The 24,031-nt window shown below is 38.9% G+C and overlaps 4 protein-coding genes and 1 long non-coding RNA gene across 10 annotated transcripts in view; 2 read left to right on the top strand and 3 right to left on the bottom strand.

Moving 5' to 3' along the window:
* LOC136238092 (uncharacterized) overlaps positions 1 to 4,504 on the bottom strand; it is a 6,901-nt gene extending 2,397 nt beyond the window's left edge. For both annotated transcript variants that reach the window (XM_066028420.1, XM_066028421.1), the window contains exons 1-19: positions 4,344 to 4,504; positions 4,125 to 4,289; positions 3,894 to 4,078; positions 2,694 to 2,819; positions 2,426 to 2,643; positions 2,244 to 2,379; positions 2,089 to 2,198; positions 1,831 to 2,037; positions 1,624 to 1,782; positions 1,405 to 1,573; positions 1,284 to 1,361; positions 1,082 to 1,234; positions 943 to 1,033; positions 824 to 896; positions 617 to 768; positions 496 to 561; positions 388 to 446; positions 267 to 332; positions 84 to 219 (exon numbers count right to left, since the gene is read on the bottom strand). In XM_066028420.1, coding sequence (XP_065884492.1) covers positions 84 to 219; positions 267 to 332; positions 388 to 446; positions 496 to 561; positions 617 to 768; positions 824 to 896; positions 943 to 1,033; positions 1,082 to 1,234; positions 1,284 to 1,361; positions 1,405 to 1,573; positions 1,624 to 1,782; positions 1,831 to 2,037; positions 2,089 to 2,198; positions 2,244 to 2,379; positions 2,426 to 2,643; positions 2,694 to 2,819; positions 3,894 to 4,078; positions 4,125 to 4,289; positions 4,344 to 4,368 — 2,374 coding nt within the window. In that variant the 5' untranslated portion in view covers positions 4,369 to 4,504. The remainder of the gene's footprint in view (positions 1 to 83; positions 220 to 266; positions 333 to 387; positions 447 to 495; positions 562 to 616; positions 769 to 823; positions 897 to 942; positions 1,034 to 1,081; positions 1,235 to 1,283; positions 1,362 to 1,404; positions 1,574 to 1,623; positions 1,783 to 1,830; positions 2,038 to 2,088; positions 2,199 to 2,243; positions 2,380 to 2,425; positions 2,644 to 2,693; positions 2,820 to 3,893; positions 4,079 to 4,124; positions 4,290 to 4,343) is intronic.
* Positions 4,438 to 13,778, bottom strand: LOC136238098 (acid ceramidase-like). The gene is made up of 16 exons (XM_066028428.1): positions 13,550 to 13,778; positions 13,435 to 13,502; positions 7,971 to 8,058; positions 7,844 to 7,927; positions 7,712 to 7,790; positions 7,546 to 7,666; positions 5,770 to 5,842; positions 5,655 to 5,726; positions 5,549 to 5,603; positions 5,418 to 5,499; positions 5,293 to 5,371; positions 5,197 to 5,243; positions 5,060 to 5,150; positions 4,975 to 5,007; positions 4,661 to 4,717; positions 4,438 to 4,609 (listed from the first exon to the last, which is right to left on the bottom strand). Exons 1-16 carry the CDS (start codon positions 13,583 to 13,585, stop codon positions 4,520 to 4,522), a joined length of 1,155 nt encoding a protein of 384 aa, XP_065884500.1. The 5' UTR covers positions 13,586 to 13,778; the 3' UTR covers positions 4,438 to 4,519.
* Positions 13,543 to 14,035, top strand: LOC136238100 (copper transport protein ATOX1-like). The gene is made up of 3 exons (XM_066028430.1): positions 13,543 to 13,638; positions 13,684 to 13,759; positions 13,814 to 14,035. Exons 1-3 carry the CDS (start codon positions 13,630 to 13,632, stop codon positions 13,942 to 13,944), a joined length of 216 nt encoding a protein of 71 aa, XP_065884502.1. The 5' UTR covers positions 13,543 to 13,629; the 3' UTR covers positions 13,945 to 14,035.
* Positions 13,928 to 24,031, bottom strand: part of LOC136238090 (dynein heavy chain domain-containing protein 1-like) — a 23,595-nt gene continuing 13,491 nt past the window's right edge. Inside the window, exons 30-42 of the mRNA XM_066028418.1 lie at positions 18,404 to 18,670; positions 18,209 to 18,354; positions 17,877 to 18,153; positions 17,704 to 17,826; positions 16,761 to 17,654; positions 16,105 to 16,677; positions 15,798 to 15,899; positions 15,628 to 15,726; positions 15,234 to 15,572; positions 14,992 to 15,185; positions 14,842 to 14,943; positions 14,287 to 14,797; positions 13,928 to 14,236 (exon numbers count right to left, since the gene is read on the bottom strand). Coding sequence (XP_065884490.1) covers positions 13,979 to 14,236; positions 14,287 to 14,797; positions 14,842 to 14,943; positions 14,992 to 15,185; positions 15,234 to 15,572; positions 15,628 to 15,726; positions 15,798 to 15,899; positions 16,105 to 16,677; positions 16,761 to 17,654; positions 17,704 to 17,826; positions 17,877 to 18,153; positions 18,209 to 18,354; positions 18,404 to 18,670 — 3,885 coding nt within the window. The 3' untranslated portion in view covers positions 13,928 to 13,978. The remainder of the gene's footprint in view (positions 14,237 to 14,286; positions 14,798 to 14,841; positions 14,944 to 14,991; positions 15,186 to 15,233; positions 15,573 to 15,627; positions 15,727 to 15,797; positions 15,900 to 16,104; positions 16,678 to 16,760; positions 17,655 to 17,703; positions 17,827 to 17,876; positions 18,154 to 18,208; positions 18,355 to 18,403; positions 18,671 to 24,031) is intronic.
* On the top strand, positions 18,914 to 22,600 carry LOC136238101 (uncharacterized). Of its 5 annotated transcripts, XR_010692750.1 has the most exons (8): positions 18,914 to 19,838; positions 19,893 to 21,064; positions 21,110 to 21,439; positions 21,502 to 21,557; positions 21,620 to 21,775; positions 21,829 to 21,992; positions 22,044 to 22,173; positions 22,224 to 22,600. It is a non-coding gene; the product is annotated as an uncharacterized lncRNA (long non-coding RNA). The 5 variants fall into 5 exon arrangements; XR_010692747.1 differs by having other exon boundaries at positions 19,893 to 20,210; positions 20,314 to 21,064; positions 21,110 to 21,775; XR_010692749.1 differs by having other exon boundaries at positions 21,502 to 21,775.

Here is a 24,031-nt window from a genome sequence, read left to right as displayed (position 1 = left end):
GTGATGTATTTTCATGAGCCAAGCCTACTCCTTTGTGGTCCCTACTATACAGTACTATTGTACTGTATGATATTTAACTGTACCTGAAGTATTAGAATAATCAGACAAGGATTGCCCAAGGATAGGGAAGGACCACGCTGAAGGGACTGGAGACAATGGTGGAGACAAATATGTGTTAGTAGCTGCAGCAGAAGTTACACTGGACTCATCGTCACTGACCTAATATGGTCACCAATAACTAAAAACATTTTAATAACTTATAATACTTCATCTTCTGAAGAAGGGCTTCTTTGCTCTGATGTTTTTGAAGCTGATGCTACCATTGCACCAGCCTGTGAACAATATACTAATAATTACCACTTGTCCTTCACTGTTATGTGTATTTACCAGATATTGTTGTAACGTGAGCTCTGGTGAATTAGTGAGGTCATCAATTATAACAGAATCTGTAATCGAGTGTACTCTACTATCACACATGCTGTCATGGTACTGTACCAGTAACACTAGTTGATGTTGTCTCTATACATTCCTTACGTAACATGAGCAAAGTCTGTGGTAAAACTGTATAATATATAATAATACTTAAACGGCTTAAGTAAAAATTTCATACAATCACCTTTATCCAACATTACTTTATATAAATGATTGTGAAGGTCAACTATGAGACAAGCTTGACCAGGGAGGAAACAACAGCTGTGGATTGTTGCTAGGTGGACTTCCAGCAACAAGACACACTGAGTGTTCCATAGTCTGATCACATTATTGGAACTATTGGAACAACAATACTGAATTAATGTGTGAAACGTTATCTACAATGTCTTACTGTGAAATTGCAAATAATGAGAATGTGTGAGAGGATTGTACCGAAGTGACTCTAGTATCTTCAACTTCACTACCTAACACATATAGCTATATCATATTATAACAAGATGATGAGCTAACTGTTATTATTAGCATTGTCCATTGAAGAAGAGTCAGTTAGTCTCATGAGCTGTACAAGACCACTATCATGTCCAGTCATTACACAATTCTCCTACACGCGATCACACTAGAAATGTTATCATCAAACACAATAGCGTACCAACACAGCACAGTCTACTAGTAGTGAGTTACACTGTACAACTGCAGATAAACTCCAACTAGTAACATCCCATAATTGTACACTGACATCTTCTGTTTGATTACTGGAGCACATTAACGTGTTCAAGACAACATCATACTTCAGTAAAGTAACCTAAGGCAACAGCCAATCCTACTACCAGCTAGCTAGCAGTGTAACTAACTGCTGAGATAAAAGCTTGCAGATATCCCATCGTCTGAAAACTATCTTCATCTGGTACAAGTACAATAACTCGTCCATCCTGGGAACAACATGTCTAACATATCTTGTCAGTGTAAACTTACCATCATCCCTAGCAACATTTGAGTACCACATGCACACACACTGCACACATCTTTTTTATGATGTAGTCTTATTCCAGTAGGTAACACCGAAGATAATAAATTATTAGCAGCAACTAAAGTAGCTAGATCACTGCCAGATATCTCGGTCACTCTTTGAGCAGGATTAAACCTGTGTCATGGAAGATCTATGTTATGATGTATGAACACAATGTTACCCACCTTGTGTTGTATACCCACAACTTGTTAGGATCTAGTAAGGTACAAAGCGTGTGTGTATTAGGAGAGTATGCCACACTGAGCACTGGTGCAATCTGGTGAGATGGTAGGACAGTAGTAAGGTGGTATCCCTGATCCAGTTTAGCTGAATACAATCTAACACTATACAGGACACTACTCTTACAATGCACCAAACTGTTAGATACACACCTGCCATCAACTCCGATTGCTAGTATCTTAGGTTGTCTCCCATCCTGTATTACTGGTAATATTTGGTGCATTGCAGAGTGGCAAAGTGCCCAGTACTGAGTGAAGTGGTTGAACTCAAACAGTTCTATTGACGATGAAGACACAATGTAGAAACAGCTGTGGTTAACAATTCTCATCATCTTCACTTCTCCTACACAGCTGGTTACACTACAAACAAATGATGACTGATAAACTGAGCACAACAACATGGCCTATAACCTGTGTTCCATTTGTAATGTTGCCATGTTCCACTGTTTGATAGTACCATCCAGTGAAGTTGTTAATACTAGCCAGGGGCAGTGTGGGTGTACTAGCATACCAGTAACTTCCTGTTGATCACATGAGATCATGTGATCACCAATATTGACCTATACCTTGATGTGACTGGTGAAACAATCAATCATTGACCCGGACTCTGACCACACCTTCACTGTACAGTCGTCAGAGCAGGTGACAAAATATTTCAGTGACGGCAGAAACACACAGCCAGTAACAAAGCCTTGATGTAACCTACAACAGTTTATTAGTTATTATCAGATGACAGATTGTAAGTGACCTCTTCAAATGAATCAATAGAACAGCATTAATGGAGTAGACTAAAACGTCATAACCACTGTACCCTATCAGCCGATCAGTTATTGACAAGCCTCTAATCCATATCCCCTCTGTGTGTAATGAGCTGTGACTGATCACCAGGGAGTATTGAGACATCGGCTCAACTGTCTTGTAGCTACTAACTCTACTACTTGACACATTTTTACTATAGTTAAACACCTACTGGTCACCATGACACACTTCAACTATATGAACAGTTAGTGACTGACCTTGATACCACCCAGACTACCAGTTATTAGCTGATGGCTCCTATCATTGATTGCTATACACGACACTTTAGACTGCTCAGCTGGTAACTCTAAACAATGTACTTCACTGAAGTGTTTATTGAACACCTACAGGATTGTCAAACATTTCAATTAATCACTAAAACATTTGTAGCTGGGTTGGACAAAAGTGTAATACAAAATTGCATAGCCATAGTACTATTTGAAAAGTTATAACATGGACCTGACCAATGCAATTTGAAAATACAAGTGGATTTTAATTTGTAATTATTGCAAAATGATCAAAACACTCTAATAGAGCAGTCAGTTGCCACATGCAAGTGAACACTCTTTTGAAATGAAATGTATCTAGACATTATCAGTATGCTAAACTTTAGTGCTGCCTATGTAGCTATCTTTGTAACTAGAAGTTGATTAGACAGTGGAGTAAAATAATATATTATTTTGATTCAGTACCAGTTGACCCAACAAGAATGATTCAAGCAATCAAACACGTATAGCTTAATAACGCTTGTGTGGAATGAAAGTTTAAATGTATATAGACTAATGTATGAGCATTCGTGTTTGAACAGGCCCAGATGGTAGCTCAAAGAGATTCCTCCTCGCAACCTGCGACCCGAGCACAATTTGACTGGCCTTTGATTGACGAAGAATTGTTTTCAATGATATTCCCGCTCCGGGAGGCTCTCAACAGCGACGCGATATCTACGGATGAAGCTGCTTCAGCTCTTTCATCAGAATTTTTAATTCTAGAGCCTCCCCGGGCTGGGATCTTTTAGACCACCTTAGGTAAACTTTAAGTATTACATATGTGTAGATATAGTTTTTTTTTTTTTTTGTGTGTGTGTGTATTGTAATTTAATTTACCTTTAGTTAATGTAAGTCTTGCCAGGGCTCCTGTACTGATCCATCAGCACATGGTACCCCTGTGTCTAGGCCCCTGTATGCTTGTAATGTATATTTTGTCTTAATCATTAAGACGTTTATTCTCTCTCTCTCATACGTAGGTCAATGAAAAAGATTAGGAGGCTGGACTAACTGAGGCAGCTTATCCTGAGTACCCAGATAGGTATGCTATGACGATAAAGTCATAATTTGACAATTACATGTACAGTATAAGGATCAGGAGCCTAGTCTCAGGTTACCAAGTTACTATTGTATGATTCATAGCTAATAACTCACTTTTACTTTGTTGTCCATCGTAAGGACAAAGTAGACGTTGTAGAAGCTGCAGTAGGTCACAGCTTTTAGTAGTTTGTGCTTGTAGGCTGGGAACTGGAACACTCTAGTGTTTCGTAGGGTCTGGTAGTCCCATTTGACCAAGCCAGAGTCGTCGAGCAGGTAAAATGAGTTATGGTTGACAGTAACTATAAGTGATCACGTGTATGTAATAATAGAAGAACACCATCTTACCATCTCTAATAATAGTCGGGTGATTATACTGACGGGATGATTGGGGTCCATCAACTAACGAATGGGTTGCGGGAAGATCAAACGATCTCACGGAAGTAAGTGATATCGATGATAAGGTATCCTCGTCTCGTGACCAACTCGTGTGGGAAGATAAGGAAGCCCAATCTACAAGTGATCGTGTGAAGAAGTGAAATATCACACACTATGCGAGGTCTGTACCTTCATCAAACGGGTCCGCCTCCATCGCAGCTCAACCCACAATACATGACACATAGGGGCGGGGCATGCTGGCTTCTTGTGGGCATGGCAACTGTTTTGTCACACTAGCTAACCGCTAACTAATCATAGCGCCTCATTATTTATAATAAACATTCAACAAGTGTTAATGATAGGGGCTACCAGGGCCAGCACGGGTCAGGGCAGTACCGCAGGTAACTCTCCAGGTAGCCTTCATCCACCTGCATCAGAGCAGTGTAAGTCGTCAGCTATAACGATACCTCCACAATAGCTTGAATCATTAGCTGATAAATACTCACCTTGTTCAATACTGGTCTAGTGGATAACACATTGAATAATCCAGCTAGGGACAACTCCTGTACAAATATGGTAATCACTATAGGCTACAAGGCCACATAAACTTATTCTCACAGTGGACATTATCAACTACTATAGCTAATGGGATAGTTCACATGACTCAGAACACAATTCAACTTTTTAAACCTGCTTTAGTTAGTTATTAACATTAAAGGTTGGTGATTGGGGGGGGGGGAGGAATTTAGCTACCAGTGTTACAATTGGTAGGGATAAGAATTAATAATAAGTTTATGTGGCTCAACTGATAACTCAATACCTGCTGTCCCATATGATTCATACAGTTGATCCCCTGTTAATAATGATCACAGTATTACCAGCTGTAGGTGATCAGGCTAGCTCACTGGTGTTCGTCTATCATCTATGACTGGAGCAGGTTTCCAGTGATCATAATTAGTTTCCAATAAGAACCAGGTATCATTAGTAGGACTCAGCCTACGTTATCACTTCATATGATAAAGTGATTAGATGACCTGCTAACCTCCATATGTCAAGACTCTTCTCTATTGCCCTAGTAATCACTGCACCCTATACAGCCAGACAAGTTAGAGCATATAACCAATATTGTTGTTGTTACCTCGGCAACACCACCAAGGATGAAGTATGCTGGGGCTAACATCTCAGTGTTAGCCAACATGTTGACCGCCTCTGAGAAACTGTACACAAAGAACTGGTAACACCATACAGAGTGTTAATAGTGACCTGTCAGCATTTGACAAAGTGTTTCTGGTAAGGAAGCTCATCCAATGGCCACTTCTCTTCCCCAATACCCACTCAAGAAGCCCTACACGACAATGTGACTATTGGTTTACACTTGGTCCATGGTAACCAACCAATATATCCACCATCAACTGTGAACCTTTCGTTCATTGTTAAAGTGAACACACCCTGATCACATGATCAACAAGCAAGATTATATATTCAACAGCGTTAACTTACAGGTTTGATCCCAGACAATACTCCAATGTATCCTGCAAAGTTTACTGTCTTGAAAACTGTCATTCCATTTTGCTACAGTGATAGGTAAATAGCTGGTATACTATATAGTGATCACCTGAAAGTTCAAGTTGACCACCAATGGCCTGAGTAATTCAGTGAGTGCCCAAGTGTCATTGGAGATGTCCCACCTGTCAACCACATACACACATAGTGATAGTTGTAGCTATGTAGCCAGCAAGAGCCACAAGTGATCAGGTGCTGATAAAATGTGACACTTACTACCTCTGTACATTAACCTAGTCAAGGAGAATTTACACTAGTCAAAAGTGTTAAATGCTAGGTCTCCTTTGATCACTTTAACCATATCAGAACCTCTTGGAAAAAAATTTAGCACTGCCTTTGTGCTATCAACACCTCAGCAGAATAATAATATTAGTATTGTAATCATTGTGAAGCTGAGCTGGTCACTGGTGAGGGCTCGATTTTGCAAGTTACCTTTGAGTAGAGAATGGAGAAGACTATAGGAGAGGCCACAAACAAAGACCAGGAATTAGATAACAAGTCAGGTGAGCATTATAACTAGTAACTCTTTAGCTTGTTTAGTTTAGCTCCTAGCAGTAGTTTAGTTTATAACTGTAGATTAGTTTTAGCAACTTTAACTACTTTTAGCTGTGATAGCTTGTAGAGTAGTTAGTATAGAGGTAGAGTGACCACCATTTTAAGGCAGTATTTACAAGTACATAATAACATTAGGATAATGTGTTGTTACTAGGAAATGGTGATAGTCAGCCATCAGATTTCTCAGTTACTAAATGTATACTGGCATCAGAAGATGGGGCCAGTGATCATCAGGCTGGTCAACTGCTGGAGAAGAATGTTAACAATAACAATGTGGTGTCCATAATGGTGAAACCAGAAGTAGTCACTCCTGCCAGTGGTAAGGATACTCTAATTGCACTATAATAAATTAATATTATGCTGGATCATAGTTTGGGACAATAGTAATTTTAGGGGTTTCACGGTCAGCAACTCCAGACCGTGAAACCTCTCGTGTTGGGATTCCCTTTACAATGCGCACATAACAGAGACACAAAAGACATCCAGATTCCCTATCTGTTGTCATGTATGGCTGTTCCCTCCTGTACAGACGAAGATGGTAGTGATGAGGAGTCGACGCACACTGAAGATGGTGAGGACATTGAAGAACGTCCAAAAGTGAAGAGAACCAGAACAGCATATAGCAACTATCAGTTGGACCAGCTGGAACTTGTCTTCTCACAAACCCATTATCCTGACGTGTTCCTTCGAGAAGAGCTGTCAGCAAGGTTGGGAATCTCTGAGTCACGGCTACAGGTAGCTACCCACTATGTCACTTATACAGCTAAGTGATATTGTTTTGTTACAGGTCTGGTTTCAAAACAGGAGAGCAAGATGGAGGAAGCAGCAACGTACTGGAAGTGTTGGAGTACGATCTCGCTACAGGCAGAGACATCTTCAAAGTCTTCAACAACAAGCAAACCTGATGAGGATTAATACAGCTGCTGCAGCTTATAACAGTTTTTTGCCAGGGATGAATGGAATGCCACCTCTTCCATTTCAAAACTACACTACTGCTACTGGTATGACATCACCAAATACTCAATACAGCACATTTCTGGCTACTTCAATGTCAACGCAAACACCATATGTTGCCGCAGCAGCAGGTACCACAAACCATACCTCCCCGAACACTCTTTACTCGCCCTTCCCTACCACTCCCATCCCATTCCCTACTGTCAACACTGCTAGACTGTAACCATCATGGACAACATGTCTGAACATTTGATGTGTGTGTGTGTATATATAACACTTGTAAATATCATTATTGTATATATTGTTATTGCTTACTTACCCCATGAAAAGACCAAAGTCAAGATTTCTAGCATGAAACATTTTACCATTTTCATCACGTGCAACAATTGATGTGCAGACAGTGAATATCTCATAGAAGATGTTGTAGAGTACAATTTCACCTGTTAATGGCATTAGCATTAGTACTATTAAGTCACTTAACATACCAAGGGGAATATTTGATGTCTTTGCAATTCCTTTGATTTCATCTCCAAATGGAAAAGGAAGCTCATCAACAAGTGGTGCCTGTGCAGATAGCCAATCATGTAACATTATACCATCATGAGGTTGGGTCATACTAAGTCATGATCAATCAAGGGGATCAAGGAGCCGTTAAGAATAATGCTGGCCAGTCTCTTGATCTCACCAATCATTGCCTTCATCTACAAAACAACAATACAAAATTGTTTTAATGATAATAAAAACCTCAGTAGTCTTGGCAAGTGTCAAAGTGTCCCATCGTTGATCAGGAGGTTGATCAAGGTTGATCACATACCAAGGAATCTTATCCTCCCTAAACAATTAGAACACAGTGAGGAGGATTACATCAGATATGCTGTATATGGGTAACATAAAACACTTCACTTATTCTGTTCCAAATTATTAACCATGCAATAATCAAAGAGCAATTTTAACACTTTCCCACTTCAAAAGAGGCACTAACTGTTATCACATTCTGTTGGGTGTTACTGCATGTGATATGCACATGTCATTTGGTAGCCATAGCAACAGTGGCATGAGAATTGTTCACCATATGTACATATATAGGTATATAGCTAGATAAATGTTATAGAGCTAAAGCCCTGTAGGAAGCCTTGTTGCTGGAGCTTTATCAGCCCACAAAGTTGTACATACACTGACAATAAAGTAGCCAACTTTTCACGAATACCAGCAATCCACCAGTTACCATATGTACATATTTGATTGTTAGAGTATCACAAACAAACTAGCAGGAGAAAGACATACACTATCATGTGACTATCATGTGACAAACACATTATCTTCAGCAGTCAGTGCCAGCCTAAAGTAGTGTTAATGGTGTAAAGAAGCAGAACTTGTCATTGGCCATCATTTGACAGTGACTTCAGTCACTTCACTATATCTATAATGAGAGCTAATCCAAACTTGTTATTCAGGTTGTCTGGGGAAACAGTGGTCAGTTGGCACTTATCTTATGAACATAAGATAACTGTCACCTTGTGGTACCAATAATCCATCACTTAATATCACAATTGTCCCCTATCTAGTGTATAGCACTGTCAGGATATTATCAGGATATCAGAATAGTATATCTAGTACGTGTATGTATTACCAGACAGAGGTAATAAGGTTCTGTGGTAGCAGATAGCGACTAGTAACCATACCATACCATACTATACCATTATTTGTTTCAATATTAACAAATTTATGCAATGAGTTTAATCACACAGTAAGTAGTCCGACAGATCTTTACATGAGGATCATGGGATATGATTATGTAAGATGTGGTACTGCATCATAACTAAAAAAGCAGTACAATATAAGATAAGTTCAATATGAGTGTAGTGTTAATTGGAATATCTGTATTGAATCTCATCTTCCAACATCTATATATTAAAAATTCAAGTTCTTCACTTTATAGATGTTACAAGAGATTAATATTTTCCACCCGATAATATCCACCTTGTAGGAAGATATTAACACGTGTGAAAAGTGGTCATTAATGTGGCCAGTTGTGGCTTGTGAGTGATATATCAAACAATCAAGAGAGAAGAGAACATCTAGGAGTTCTGCTCAATACTTATGAACAAAGAAATAGCAATGGTATAATTAAGATGGCTTCCATGTACTACTAACAATATAATACATGACAAGTGTTCATAATATGAAAACTCTCCTTCTATATTATAAACTCTTGATTTCGGTGTGGTAAAGTTACTACTTAAATTGTGCAACTTATTATTCGGACTTACTATCGTGATTAACTATTGTATCGTGATAATTGATATAACAAAATCATTATCATACATCATGCACTAGAGCCACACCAACTTCAATATCAGAAAAGTGTGATGCCATTTGTACACAATGTGTAGCCACGCTACTTTAACAGTATGTTGAAGTGTGCAGGCATACACAAAGTTTATAGAAAGCGTCTGTGAATTTACATGGAACCAAACCCACTGACTGGTCAATAATTACAAACCCCACTTGTTTAGTTTTCATATTATCAAGAGCTCATAATTATATTATGAACTCTTGCCGAAATATATAATACGGTAAGAGCAAATCTTCAGAAATACAGTAAATCTTCAGAAATACAGTAAATCTTCTTGATTGCACTCACAATAATCAGAACAAGCTATTATCATATCACAATAATGGATTACTGTCATACAATTATCACACTATCGATATTATCACACATCACTATGTGGCTACTGCAAGACTGGACTATGTTTTGTACAATAACAATCGATTACTGGGCATGGCTCCTGTAGACAGCAACGGACATGGATTTGCGTATACCTCAAGTATTTTAAGCATTTGTTTTGAGGTGTATGTGCTCACAAGTAGTTGTTATTGTGTAGTATTTGTGTTTGTACTGGTACTTTATATCAGCGCAATGCTCATTTATAATTCTTTGTCTCAATAAAATTAACATCAACATGCTAGCAGACAAAAGTAGGAGTAAGGAATTCCTGCATTACCAGCTCTTCTAGAATAATTACTTAGTGAAAGTTTTCAGGCCTGAGGGGGTGTAGTGTTTATTGTTACTAGACACTGACACTACAACAGTTCACAATTATTTTGACATAAATAGTTATCTAATTTCTTAAGTAATTATATCAAACATCTTGAAATAAGTGCTTGACCCATACTGACAGACAGTAAGTAATACTACTGATAAGGGTTACATGTATAACTACAGTAGTAATCCCAACAAGTGGGCATGGAGGAAGCTGGGCTGCAGCAGAATTAACACACGTACCTTCCGCATCATAAAAATTAATTTAATTCACATGTGATCCAATTCGGGATGATCTTACAAATCGGACATCATGTGACCTGATCTGACCTGCTGGTTCTAGCTAGTCAGTACAGTGTAAAGTAGTTAGTACATAGTACAGGTAAGTGTTTTGGATGACAAATGAGCTCCCACCACACACAGAGCATACCCACAATCTGGTCACTAGTTTTAGTTAGAGTGAAGCCTATGCTACTTACCTTCAGAAATATAAGATTTATAAATGACCAACAAGTGAAATAACTCCACTGTGTTTTACTGTGCATACTTACCAGCTGTAACGTGATGTGTGCAAGTCAATATGAAAGCACTTGTGAAGTGCAGATACTCTCCCGCATGTTGAGAAACAGTAGAAAATACAAATAGAGTTGAGTGCATCCTATAAGAAACATGTTAGGTATAGTGTACTGAGGTGCTTGTTACAGTTACCCTGTCACACTGAGGTGGTGAACTTTATCCAAGGCATATGTGTTGCCAAATGAGAGATTAATTATTAAGACTATATAAATGTCACAGTGTTTATTACTTTAGTTGTAGTAAACTACTCAATATGTGGAACAATGTTAAGCTCGTAATTTTAAAATCAAACTCAAGTGCGGTAAAGTACAACATTTAACCAAGCAAATTTCTATTGCTTTATGGCAGAACATTTATAATTCTTTCAAGCAACCATTTACCATTGCAACTTAACAAGACTGGTGAATTTGCAAGACCATCAATTTTCTCCTCGATGTATTCCTCAGCTTATAAAACAGATTCAAGTTTTAAATGAACACGACAAAGAGCTTTTCACTTTGTTATTTATCTTTTGAGATCCAACGTGTCCTATACCCCGGCAACTAAATGGGAGTGGCTGTAATTTGAGGCAATCCAGTACTTATTATAGAACCTGTTTCAAATATTAAATTTATAAAATGCAGCTGTATTCTACCCCTGGTATAGTACTCCAATAGAGCAGGCACAGAGGAACAGTCTATAGCTTATAAATAAGGAAATATGCTTGGTGAAGTGTACCTATTGTCAATGTCATCATGTAATGACCTTTTTACGTTATTTTGGTTTTTGACTTACAAGGGGTCATCGCTCTTCAAATCGCAGTCCATAAATGTATTGATCTGGCCTACTACAAGGGTCGCTTGGAGTCTAGTGGCCTTGTTTGATTACTGGTATTTCCAGCTGTCCAGCACTTTAACACCTAGTGCTGGGAGTGGTGGCAAGGGCAGTCCATCTAACCAGGAAAAAAATTATTAAAAAAGCGACACATATAGTACTGGAGGCTTGCACTTTCTCAGCTTCACAATTCCTTCTTGACAGTATTGGTGAGGTATATGATCCGGTACGATCCGAAACACTTCCAATAAATTGCTATGAAATTTTAATTTCTACTCCCTAACTATCTGATATAACGCCTTCAGACAAAAGTAACTCAATAACTGCTGAGGCTACAGACTTGATTTCTTCACTTTTCAATGTCCCTTCAGCCCAACATGTGCCTTCTGGAATACCATAGTATGTACAATGTATGCATCATGGTTTGTTCCCTCTGTGTCCCATTTCCCCTTCATTGACAGCTCAAGGTTTTGATTCACAGTAGTGCAAGATAGCTTACCTTTGTTTATAATGGGAATCATCTATACTTTTTGTAGTGATTGGATTTATTACAGAGGTCCTTCTTGTACTGTTCTTTATTTGTAATACCGTGTAACGACGGGTTGAGCATGGCTGAAAATACAGCATAATGGCCACCTGGTATTTCTTAGTAATTGATTGTTAGGGCACGTGGTCAAATTTAAACTATAAGTCTGGTGCCATTCTTTCTTTTGATGTGCAGGTTCATCATAATTATGTTAGTAAAAAGTAAACAAACAAAATTAAGAATTGTAAGTTGGATTAGGAATCATAGCAATAAAAAGAAGGAGGTTGCTTACACCTGCAGATATACTAGTGGACATTTAATCCCTAATTCAGTTGTGGGTATAGACTGATGTAAGAATTAAATGTCTACCAGTGTAGGTGACCTCGCTACTTTTTTTCTATGATCTCTGAAAAGTTTTAAATCCCTGTACTTGTAATGATGTAACTTTCATAATCTGTGATAGCTAGTTTATATCCAGTGTCATAGCCAGCTGAAAAACTGCAAAAAGAACAATCATCAATAAGAGGTTCAATAATAAGGAGGACATAAAGCCACCAATGGTATCAAACAGGTCAACATCATCCAGTTTATAAAAGGTTGACCTGGATTGGATGACATCATAAAATAATTAATTTTGCAGCAGACTAGTTTCTTTATGAGCCACGCACACTTATAGGAATTGTGTCACCATCTCCTGCAAATGTCTCAAACCAAGTCATATCCAGGGGCCCGACCTAGATTGCTATCCAGATCAGCAGCACTGATCTGGGTCCAACCTTGGTACTAAAAATCATGTGGTAAGGAAAACAGTGTTGCAGGCAGGGGTGATAACACAGTAGGGTTGAGACTGAAAACCTGTGTAGGTGTTTAGCTGGTGTACACCAGATCACATAACACAAGATTGATTGAACACAGTACTCGGCAAAGCTGTTCTTTCGTACTGGAGTACACATAACATTACAAACACACACAGTAACACTCCCTGGTAACACTACAATATACAAAGCTACACACAACACATACAAACTCTTGCAACTATATTAATCAAAAAGTGGCTTAATAAGTTAGCTAGAATATAATACCTATAAAAGGTACACAGCACACTGTTATCTATATACTAACCCCAGTTAGCATGCCCCTATTTAACTATTAAGGTTGTGTCATCAATCATGTGACACACTAGTCTGGCGTAGCCAGACCTTTTATTTTTAAAAGGTCTGGCTACGCCAGACTAGTGACACACTCACTTTGCTGGAGGATAAGCCCCAGTGACACACGCCTCTTTCTCCGAGCTGTTACAGCTGGTAGTAGTTATCTACAATACACGCTATTACTAGCTTCCATAGAGTGTCTATCACTAACCAAACATAACGCGATTAGTATCCACAAGTACATCATGAGACACACCCCCTAGACAATTCTTTATAACGCGCCCCTACAAAATGTCAAAGGTAACGTGTAATCCTATCGTATTAACTTGAAATAAATGTTAACAGGTTCACGAGTACAACGTAGCCATGTCTTGCTCTGGCTGTTCAGGTGCTGTGCAGCGAGTACTAGGCCGCTTACCAGGTAAGGTTAATAACGAGTGATGTGGGGCGCGCGTTACTGTACTACATCTTATAGAAGTGGAGCAGGTTGAAATTGACATGGAGAAGCAGAAAGTCTACGTGACATCATCACTGTCTGGTGATGATCTGTTGACCACAATAAAGAAGACAGGACGGGAATGCTCATATGTTGGAGTTAAACAATGATACGCATGTTGTAATAAAGGTACAATCAATATGATTATAACAATTTGTACACAATTTGTTTTGGAGTGATGTGTGATGGTGTGGCTAACAACAGGGTGGTAATGTGTACTGTGTTAAGCCCATGTGTTAACAATAAGGGACACTTGACATGCACATCAGTACATCTAGTCCCAGTCAGTTTGACTGCAGTTAATGGTAGAGTAGTTGACTGGCTGGTAACTAGTGATAGTTGTGGTGCATTCAGCGTGATACCTTCTCCAGTAGCTGTATCATCATTGTTATTAGATAGTAGCTGTAATGATATGTGACTGTGACGGTTATTAGTGATGGGTGATAACTCACTTGACATGATAAATAGGCTTCTTCTGCTTGTAGGCCATTATCACAACAATATTGAACCTTCAGTGAATCCAGTAAAGTAGGTATTTGTGAGAATAGTGCCAAATCTATAGTATTAGTTGATGGCCATTGTTGATGGAATAAAGCCTTCCTCTCCACCAGATCAACGTAAGTGGTAAGGTCCATTGTAACTGGTAAACTGTTCAGAGGGTTAGGCCAACATGAGGGGACCTTGTTAGTAACAATATCATGAAGTAGTTGTAATTGTTCCTCGTCAATACCATCACGATCTCCATTAAGTAGTGTAGCCAGCCTCTTCAGTGAGCAATGATTGTAGTGTAGTAACTGGTTGAACTGGACTAGATCATGAGCTAGATACTGGCTGATAATATCATTATTAGAGTATTGTATAGTGAGGGGTTTAGGTAGGACATCTAACAGGTTGGACACCAATGACTGTACTTCACTAAGACTTGGTTTAGTCAGTCCATCAGTTAGTATAGGATAGTATTGACTGTTGTGTAACACATGGTAACTATTGGGATATGGTTATCATACCTGTTTGTGACCTGTTCCTTGTCCTGTAGTAGCCATTGTAACATGTCAGAGTGGTTGTTGTGTTGTAACACATCAGTGGCAAACCTGAGATCAGTCATCAACCTGTTGTGTAATCATTAACTAACACCTTGTGGTAGTCGTGTTACTAACCAGTTAATAGGGACATGATCACTGGGATATTCCCCATATAACTTCCTTATTTGGGATTGTTGTGATGATATTATGGTAGGCACGTCCACCCCATGGTATGCCATCCGTATCACTCGACCTGACAATTGTGGTGACAGATTGGAGCATAGTTCTGCTGGTAATGTCACAAACACCCTACCACTAGGTGACATAACCTAGGTACACACTAGTAGAGTATAGTAACATATTGATGGTATTGTTACCTTAGCTAGCCTGTCTAGGGCCAGTGTTGGTTGAGGTAACAATTGTAAGTTAGTCACTACCAACCATACATCAACACGGCTTGGTAACTCCTCTAGTAGTTGTTCTAGTAAACTTGTGTTGTGTACTGACACACACTCCATTGACACATTTACAGTGTCAGCTAACTGTTGTAGACCAGTGAGGTCTAGTGTAGCTAGGCTGGTACTAGCTGGTAACATTAGTAGACATAGTTTAGATGAATCCAGTTGAGTGATTAACTGTTGAGAAGTGACTTGTGGGAAATTACAGTATTGTGTACCGAGAACTTGTAAGATGAAACTCTTCACAGCTCCAATAATCTGTACAGTGACCAGCAGAGTATTATAATAGTGACAACAACACTATCATTGTTACCTGGTCTGGCTGGATCATCTTCCATAAGATCAACCTCTGAAACAGGCTGAACTGCTGAGTAGAATAAGGTGCTGGCCCCATCAGTGATGGCTGCTCTAGCTACACATAACACACAATACCTCACTACACTAGGATAACACTACACTACACCAATACAATACACTGCTTACTGTAAAGTATTCCTGCCACTCAGGACTATTGTTGTTGATGATGTCTGGTAGGCCAGCAAACACTGGGAAGTGATTGTGAAGGTGATGTACTCCAGCCCATGCCTGTAATATATTACAGTGAAGTAGTTACTATATAATTGACCGGGCCTGAAGTACGTGGACTCATGAAATTTGCCAACTTTTTGAACATAACTTTATACACTATGACCGTCCCATACTTTAATTGTCAAAGTTACATTCTATATCTATACCAATACTGAGATATGATCTGTTGTGTACCCTTCACAGCCTTGTAGTCACTACATACCCTTCTAGTCATCCAGGCTGGTGGACTAGCTCCAGTTAATGTTAACACAGTACTAGTGAATGTTGGATGATGTGTGTCTAATAGTAGTAGCAAGCTAGCCTCATCACTTGACACTTTCCCTGTACTTTGTAATAGTTTAGTACTGAGTAGCAGGGAGACCAAGAGGTGATGATCATGGAATAGTTGACATGATAATTGTTGATAAGTAGCAGCTAATAAGTACTGCTTCATCTGCATCACATGAGCCTGGATCGCCATTCCTTCTCTTAACTTCTTTTGTCCATATTTAGATATGATTGAGCTAATTATAGCTTGCAGTGCGTTCAATGAGAAACTGTAATATGAGTGGATATGTGTGAGGTTGTTCACAGCATCTAATATCAGGGTAGCAAATTCTGCCAAGGGACAGTAACTAATCTTCTGATAATTGAACTCTCTAAGTAGCTTCTTGGCTTCCTTAATCCTGTCTTGAGCCACGTCCACCACCTTATCCACACGCACCAACAAGTCCATCAGTTGATCACACTGAGACAGTGGTAGGGTAGCAGTCCTGACTGTGGATAACACTTCCTCCTGTAATAGTACATGGGACAGTATATAGACCATATATAGTACTGGGTGATTACTATAGTGAGTCACTACCATATATATCTCACCTGTCCACTGGTGATCTGCCTGTCATGAAGGTTAAGGTCATTGTGTACAGATCTTAGTCTAATAATAAACTCTGGTCTCTCTAGTTGTATGATCAACAGGTGAAGGTGTGATGTGAGGTCACTGGAGGCAAATGAGAAGTTGATCACACAATAGTTAGTGAGATCACATGAGCTAATCATTTCACTGGTCACTACAAGGTAAACTCTATTACTCAATGATGTCACTTTACTCAACACCTGATCACTGAGTTCTGTTAGACTACTACACTCAATCACCACCACCCTACCCAGTACTCCATCTAGTTGGGTTAATATGTCTGGAGATAATGCATGTAGACAGGTAAATGTTCGGTTAGCAAACTGGTTTAGTTGAGAGGCTGACCCTTGAGCTAATAGTTGTATCTCACCCTCAGTGACCTCCATGCATCTCAACTTGTGCACAAACAATTGATGAGGGTCAAATATTAGTGGAAGATGTTTGTTGTGGTATGTGGCTGCTATTCTGACTGATAACAATTGTTTACACATAACTGGTCCGGCAAAGCTATCCTCTTTAGTCCAGAAGGCTCGTTCAGTTGGTGATGCTAACATATCATTTGGTGTACAATTGTCACGTGTCTTAATCCTCTCATGTGTGTGGTCTGTGGTAGGCCTTGACTCCTGTCCCAGTTCTACTAATCCTTTACAATAACTGATCCAATTATCATATAATTCAGTGACATTGTTAGGATCTTGTAGACACAGGTAACAAGCTGATCCAGCCATCAGTAGACAGTCAGCTGCAGCAGTTGATATATTGTCCTGAGTTTGTTTGGCCATTTTCTGCCAGTGTAGTTCATGTGCAGACAATGCCTTCTGTAATTCTCTAGCTTTATCCAGCTTTGTCTGCTCCACCTAATGGTAATCACATGTTAGTTAAATGTCCCGATTAGTTATTTACTACCTCAATTTCTTGTTCGATGTTACGAGCTTTCCTTACCAGCTCCTTGTGATCTTTTACCTTTAGCTCCAGTGAGTCTTTGATCTTCAACATGTCCTTCTTCATTGCTACAAATGTCTCATGTGCCTATAGTGAATACAAGGGTGAACATGCAGTAGTAGATAGTTGGAGTATACCTCCATCAAGATGTCTTCAGCTACACTCAACTTATTCCTATAAGGTTCCATGGTCTCCTTCACGTTATGGTAGGCCACTAGTGCCTGTATCCACTGACATATTGACACTACAGCTTGACTGGCCTGACTGACCACCACTGGGTCAAGGGTCTCTGGTAACTGTTTTATTGTCTTCCTAAGGAATTTCAACTTGTTCTTAGAAAGATTGTCTCTTTCAAAAAACCGTAAGCTTTTAAGAAAGTGTTTACTAAGTAACAACAGTTTGCAGTCTGCCCACCTATGGGGGGGAGGGGTGTACATGACATGGTACTAACAGTGAAGGAGACACTTACGAAGAAGGTCGGTCAAACAACACACTCAAACAGTTAGCAACAGATATAACTTGTTCAGGAGGATTAGCATATCCTGCCATCTCTATCACATCATTACCATTAACATTGGACAATGCTTCTAGTGCTCTCTTGTACACTGGAGCTACCTGTAATAATATTGTTGTACATCATTACAATAACCACTAGACTACTCACCTTACTAAACTCTTCATCTACAGTTGATTGTAACTGTTTCACATTCATACTCTCAGTATTAATGGTACTCTCAGCTCCTTTACATCTAGCATTGGCCTCCATGTACTGTTGTTTCTCAGTGTTGATGTCCGCCATAATGGCCTCACACTCTGCCTGAGTGGTGTCTAGTTGAGGCTGCAGTACAGCAATTTTCTGCTCCAGTCTTCTGATATCTCTCCCTAGTTCTGCTAACTTATCCAGAGCTTGTTGGTAACTCCTCAGCAAGGTCTGGATGGCACAGGTATAAATTATGGGTCCTTCATTATGGTGAACCTCTCTTACAATCTTAACATTTTATGAAAGACTCTTTCAGAAAGGGGAAAACCTCTATATTGCAACAAAAATTGGGCCGGTATTTCCATTATATGGCCCATCAATTAACTGTAACCAATGACTGTTCTATTAGAGTATTTTGTCAACAAGTGTATGTTCTATTAGAGTGATTCAACTGAATGGGCTTCATTTATTATATCACACTCAAGGCCCAAAAAGTTTGGATAATACAGTATCCATTACAGAGAAGTTACACTATACAACTACTATATACAACCATAGATACTATACCAATAACACGGGATTGGAAGCTCCGTTCGCGGACTCAATATTACGTGTACATTCCACTTACACACTCCTCGTAGTTTCGTGCACACTTACTTAGCTACGCCTTCAAGTTGGTAAAGGGTTAGAAACGTCGAGTGTAAAGGTCTGGCACAAACTTCACTAAAAGTTATTAAGAACAAAGGTACGTATACATGGTGAAATATGAGTGCATTTTTCTATACAAGTAGGCCTAATTTATCTCATAAATGACGAAACGGTATATTTTGTACCCCATACTCTGTCATTAACGACCTACAGTGAAAGATAGTGATACTGTTTTAAAGTGGAGGCAATTCCGGGTGGCTTGTGCCATACACTGTGCAGCTAAACATATTAGCTAGTGTGTTGTTGATACAAATGAGGCACGAAGTAGGCCAGTTTTGTGTACCTGTTTCAAGTAGTTCTCAGCGTCTTTCTTGCAACTACTGTAATTATATTGAAGGTTAATGATACCAAAGTGGCTTAGTATAATAGTTACAAATCTTGGCTAACGTTTTATTAACTTATAGAGCTGGGAACATTACATCTTGTATTGTATGTACTCTAGCTATACTTTCACAGAAATGCCAAGAAAGTTTAAGCTAGGAAGACACAGAAATAATGAAGACACAGAAATAATGAAGACCATCTTAAGGCAGCCAAGAAACAGAGAACTGAAGAAGCTCTTGGCTCTTTTGTTGTTTCACTGCCAATCAGTGCTTTTACCACTGTGACCACCAATAACATGAAGGTGTGACCACCGATAACATCAAGGACTTGAAACATAGAATTGAGACAGTTGGTGGAGTGCCTCAAGGTATCTGCTTATAAGTACATTATTATGTGTGCACATCTCAGTGCTCACATCTAGGGTGGACTGCATTGCTACAAGATGAGAGTAGAGAGTCAAAACTGGTGTTTTCAAAACTGCAAATGAGGAGAAGTGTACCACTGATTCAATTCAGTGTGGTTGTCAACCAAGACTTGACATGGAGCTTGTTTGTGTATGGTGTGGAGCCTTCTCAGCATAATATACCAGCAACAGAGACACCAGCATTACTAAACAGTGCATCTTGTGTAAACTACCTTTTGCAACATCTTGCCAAATTGAGTATCTGTCAAGGTAATCCAGATGAGAAATTCCATAAACTAGTACCATCATGAAAAGGCATATTTATGAACAAAGAAAGTGAGCTACACATAAAGGGTATCCATGGCCCATTGCTAAATGTGTCATGAAGTATATTTATATTAGAACTACATCGTATTCACAGTATGTTACATGTGTATAGGAAACTATCCATCAGCATGTGTAGAAACAGCTCTGACTGGGGTTCCTACTATCCGTCATGTTGAATGTTCAGTTCTGACATTAGATGATGTGCGTTGTCCACCGTGTAAGGACCACAGAAAATCCCTGCATTCAATGTCATGTCGCTTTGAAAAGCTGCAACCAAGTGAGCAAAGAACTTCCCAGACAGCCATGTGAATTACTGCTGCTTAACACCATCTGAGACTAAAGAAAGATTGTCACGCTTACATCAGGAAGTGAGAAACACAAAAGAAGAACTAGCTGCAGTTACTGTACAACTAGAAAAGTTTTCTGACAGCTGTGGAGAAAGTGTTGATGTACAAACTCATCAAGATTTGCTGGCTGTAATGGAAGCAGAAATTCAGCGGAAGTTTCCATCAAATTCATTTCAACGCCTGTTTTGGGACCAACAACTTAAAGCTACTCGCTCAAAGTCACCATCTGCTATGCGATGGAATCCAACAATGATTAAGTAGTGCATTTATCTTTGCCATCTTTCTAGTGGTGGATATGAAGCCCTGAGAAAGTCTGGTTGCATTGCTTTCCATCGCGGCGAACTCTTTGTGACTATACCCATGTTGGTAATGTCACCTCTGGGTTTTCTAGTGATGTTGACTTACAACTAATCGAAGCAGCAAAACTCACTACTTGTCCAGAATATGAGAAGTGTGTGGTAGTGCTTATGGATGAGATGCACATTAGAGAGAGTTTAGTGTATGACAAAGTGTCAGGTATATTATACAATAGTAAGGCTTTGTGTATTACTATACATGTAGGTGCTCTAGTGGGTTTTGCTAACCTTGGAGAAATAGACACCCATCTTTCTTCCTTCCAACAACAAATGGAAAGAAGCAGTACACCATATGGACAGCCACTAGCAAAGACAATGGGCTGGTTCTAATGGTCAGAGGTCTTTACAGTGGCTTGCAGTTTCCATATGCCCAATTTCCCTGTTCTAATTTAAGTGGAGATTGAATGTTTCATGTGTTTTGGAAAGCAGTAGGACGCTTAGAGAGGATCGGATTCAAAGTGTTTGGTTTGACATGTGATGGCCTATCAGCAAATCGCCGTCTATTCTGATTGCATGGTCCTGCAAGATCCAAAGAGTTAGTGTACAAAGTCAAAAACCCGTATACTACAGAAAATAGAAGTGTATTCTTTTTTTCAGACCCTCCTCATCTCCTGAAAACCATCATAAATTGTTTTGCAAGCAGACAACTTTGGGTATAATTATGAATAAAGTCCTTGTAGCTGACTGTATACTTAATTGCTATCTATTTTTACAGTTCAAAAAGCCAATTAGCTAGTCACACATTGTTCAGCTGTATACTGAAGGAAGGAGTAAACGAGAGGCACCTGGTACTTCTTTAGTAAAAAAGCTAAAGTATGAGCACATATACCTGACTACTTTTTCAGAGATGAGAGTAGATCTAGCTGCACAGGTATGGGGTCATGGATTTTGCTTGTGTACTATGCCCACGCATGCATTTGGCAGGTTCTTAGCAACAGTGTAGCAAATGCACTGTTGTTCACTAAAAAGGAGGAAGTTGCGGCAACTGCACAACTTGTTGACCTTATTAACAAGTTTTTTGATTAGGCTGGGACAATCAAACTGCTTTTAAGCAATCACATCGTAAAAGTACTGATTTTAGACTAGAGGTATATGATTAAAATTTTCATCTGAATTGTGTATATTCTTAAATGTTGCAGTTCCTTAAAGAAGTATTACAATACCTGGAGAAATGGGAAGAGGCTGTTGCTAAAAGAGAAGGTTTCGAGGACAATGAAAGGAAGAATATGCTATTGAGCCTGGAGACATCTAATGGCATGAAACTTACCAGTAAGATTTGATGGACATATTGACATTAATACACCTTTTGTTCTTTGTAGTTAAATCTTTTCTTGAGTTAGTACCATATCTGCTTTCATTGCCTGGTGCCCCTGAGTTTCTTAGCAGACGAATAACACAAGATTCACTGGAGAAGTTTTTTGGATTACAACATCAGCGAAGAAGAGTAAATGACAACCCAAGTGCACAAGAGTTTTGCAAAAATTCCAAAGCAATACAAGTAATTCAAACATCTATGGCAACTGTTAAGGGAAATTGTATGGGATGTGAAATGGAAGACAATGCAGATGTTCCAATTAAAAGGAGAAAATCATAATATTAATTATATACCTGATCATATGCATTCATTAATGCAGTACTTAATTCTCTCTATACATGTACAATATTGTATATAGTTATAACAATCTTATTGTTAAGTACAGATACATGTTCACTTGATGTCTTTACGAAGAGGTTTAGATTTCTGAATAGATTTCTGTTTGTTTTGCTTGTATAGTTCAAGCCAGTCACGGACAAATGAAAACCCCCTTATATGGTAGTCCACAGTTTTACTATCATCAGCAGTAATTCATTAGCTTCTTCTGTCTTGATATCTGATGTTAACACTGCCCAATGAAATTGTACCTCTTCGTTTTCTATGATGGAGCTAATCACACCATCCTTGTACCTCTCAATCATCTGATGGAAACAGAAATGTTCCCTAACTTCCTCCTCCATTGCATTAAATAGATAAAATGTCCCATCTTTCACATGATCCCCTATCTATCATCTCTATCCATTCTGCTGACAGTGACACTTCACCATGGTGTCTTCTATTAACCTATTCATACAGTTAATCATTTGCTGGTTTGGGGATGTCTTCTTTTCTAGTTTCTCCTTTATCTTCCTGCAGACATACCCAGCAGCATACCGTACTATGTTGGCATCTTCATATGTAATTGGTTGGTCTACAGGCCCACTATCCACATGACAAACTGGAAATGATCATTTGTTCATTTGTTCATACAGCAAATCTGTTATTTCCTGATAAAATGTGGGTCCAGGATTTTCAATACCAACCTGAGCAAAGGACTTCTCCCATAAAGCATGAAATCTTACTCCAGTTCGAATTGAATGGTACTCCCTGTACAATTCGGATTACTTGGTCTGAAAAGATAATTCTTTTCTTATTGGAGGTAGCAAAATAGGCTGGAGTACTTCTCTTTCCAAAGAGTCAAAGTTGTATTTGAATTGCTCATATCTTTCCAGCAATCTATAAGCGGCTCGCAGAGATCTGGAAGCGGGTTCTACTGGAAGGTGGAAGCTACTATCCTTAGTAACGCTCTCAATAGCATTCTTCAGCGTGAATAAAACTGGCCGGCTAAACACCTACACTATTATAATACTCCGGCAACTAGTATAAACAGTCAGTAGCTATAGCTAAATAATGTTATTTCTCTAAGCAAGATATAAGTCACTAAATAAGTCCGTCGACATGACCTAGCAACGTCTTCTTCTACGATGTAACAGGCTAAGCACATTACTTCTGGTACAACAAGGAGTGCCGGCGTGCGAAACGGAGCTTCCAATCCCGTGTTATTAGTATAGTATCTATGATACAACTAGTATATACAACTACTATATACACTACTATATACAACTAGTATATACAACTAGTATATACAACTAGTATATACAACTAGTATATACAACTACTATATACACTACTATATACAACTACTATATACAACTACTATATACAACTACTATATACAACTAGTATATACAACTACTATATACAACTAGTATATACAACTAGTATATACAACTACTATATACAACTAGTATATACAACTACTATATACAACTA

This window comes from Dysidea avara, chromosome 11 (assembly GCF_963678975.1).
Source record: "Dysidea avara chromosome 11, odDysAvar1.4, whole genome shotgun sequence".
Classification (NCBI taxonomy): Eukaryota; Metazoa; Porifera; class Demospongiae; order Dictyoceratida; family Dysideidae; genus Dysidea; species Dysidea avara.
This window is presented reverse-complemented; position numbering and strand designations above follow the sequence as displayed.

Coding starts and splice junctions, on each gene's coding strand:
- LOC136238098 (XM_066028428.1), bottom strand. CDS start 13,585: ATGATGTACTTGTGGATACTAATCGCGTTATGTTTG. Junction 7,667..7,711: donor GACATCAAATATTCCCCTTG/GTATGTTAAGTG, acceptor TGCCATTAACAG/GTGAAATTGTACTCTACAAC. Junction 5,604..5,654: donor TATTGTCTGGGATCAAACCT/GTAAGTTAACGC, acceptor TCATGTGATCAG/GGTGTGTTCACTTTAACAAT.
- LOC136238100 (XM_066028430.1), top strand. Junction 13,760..13,813: donor AGTACTAGGCCGCTTACCAG/GTAAGGTTAATA, acceptor TACATCTTATAG/AAGTGGAGCAGGTTGAAATT.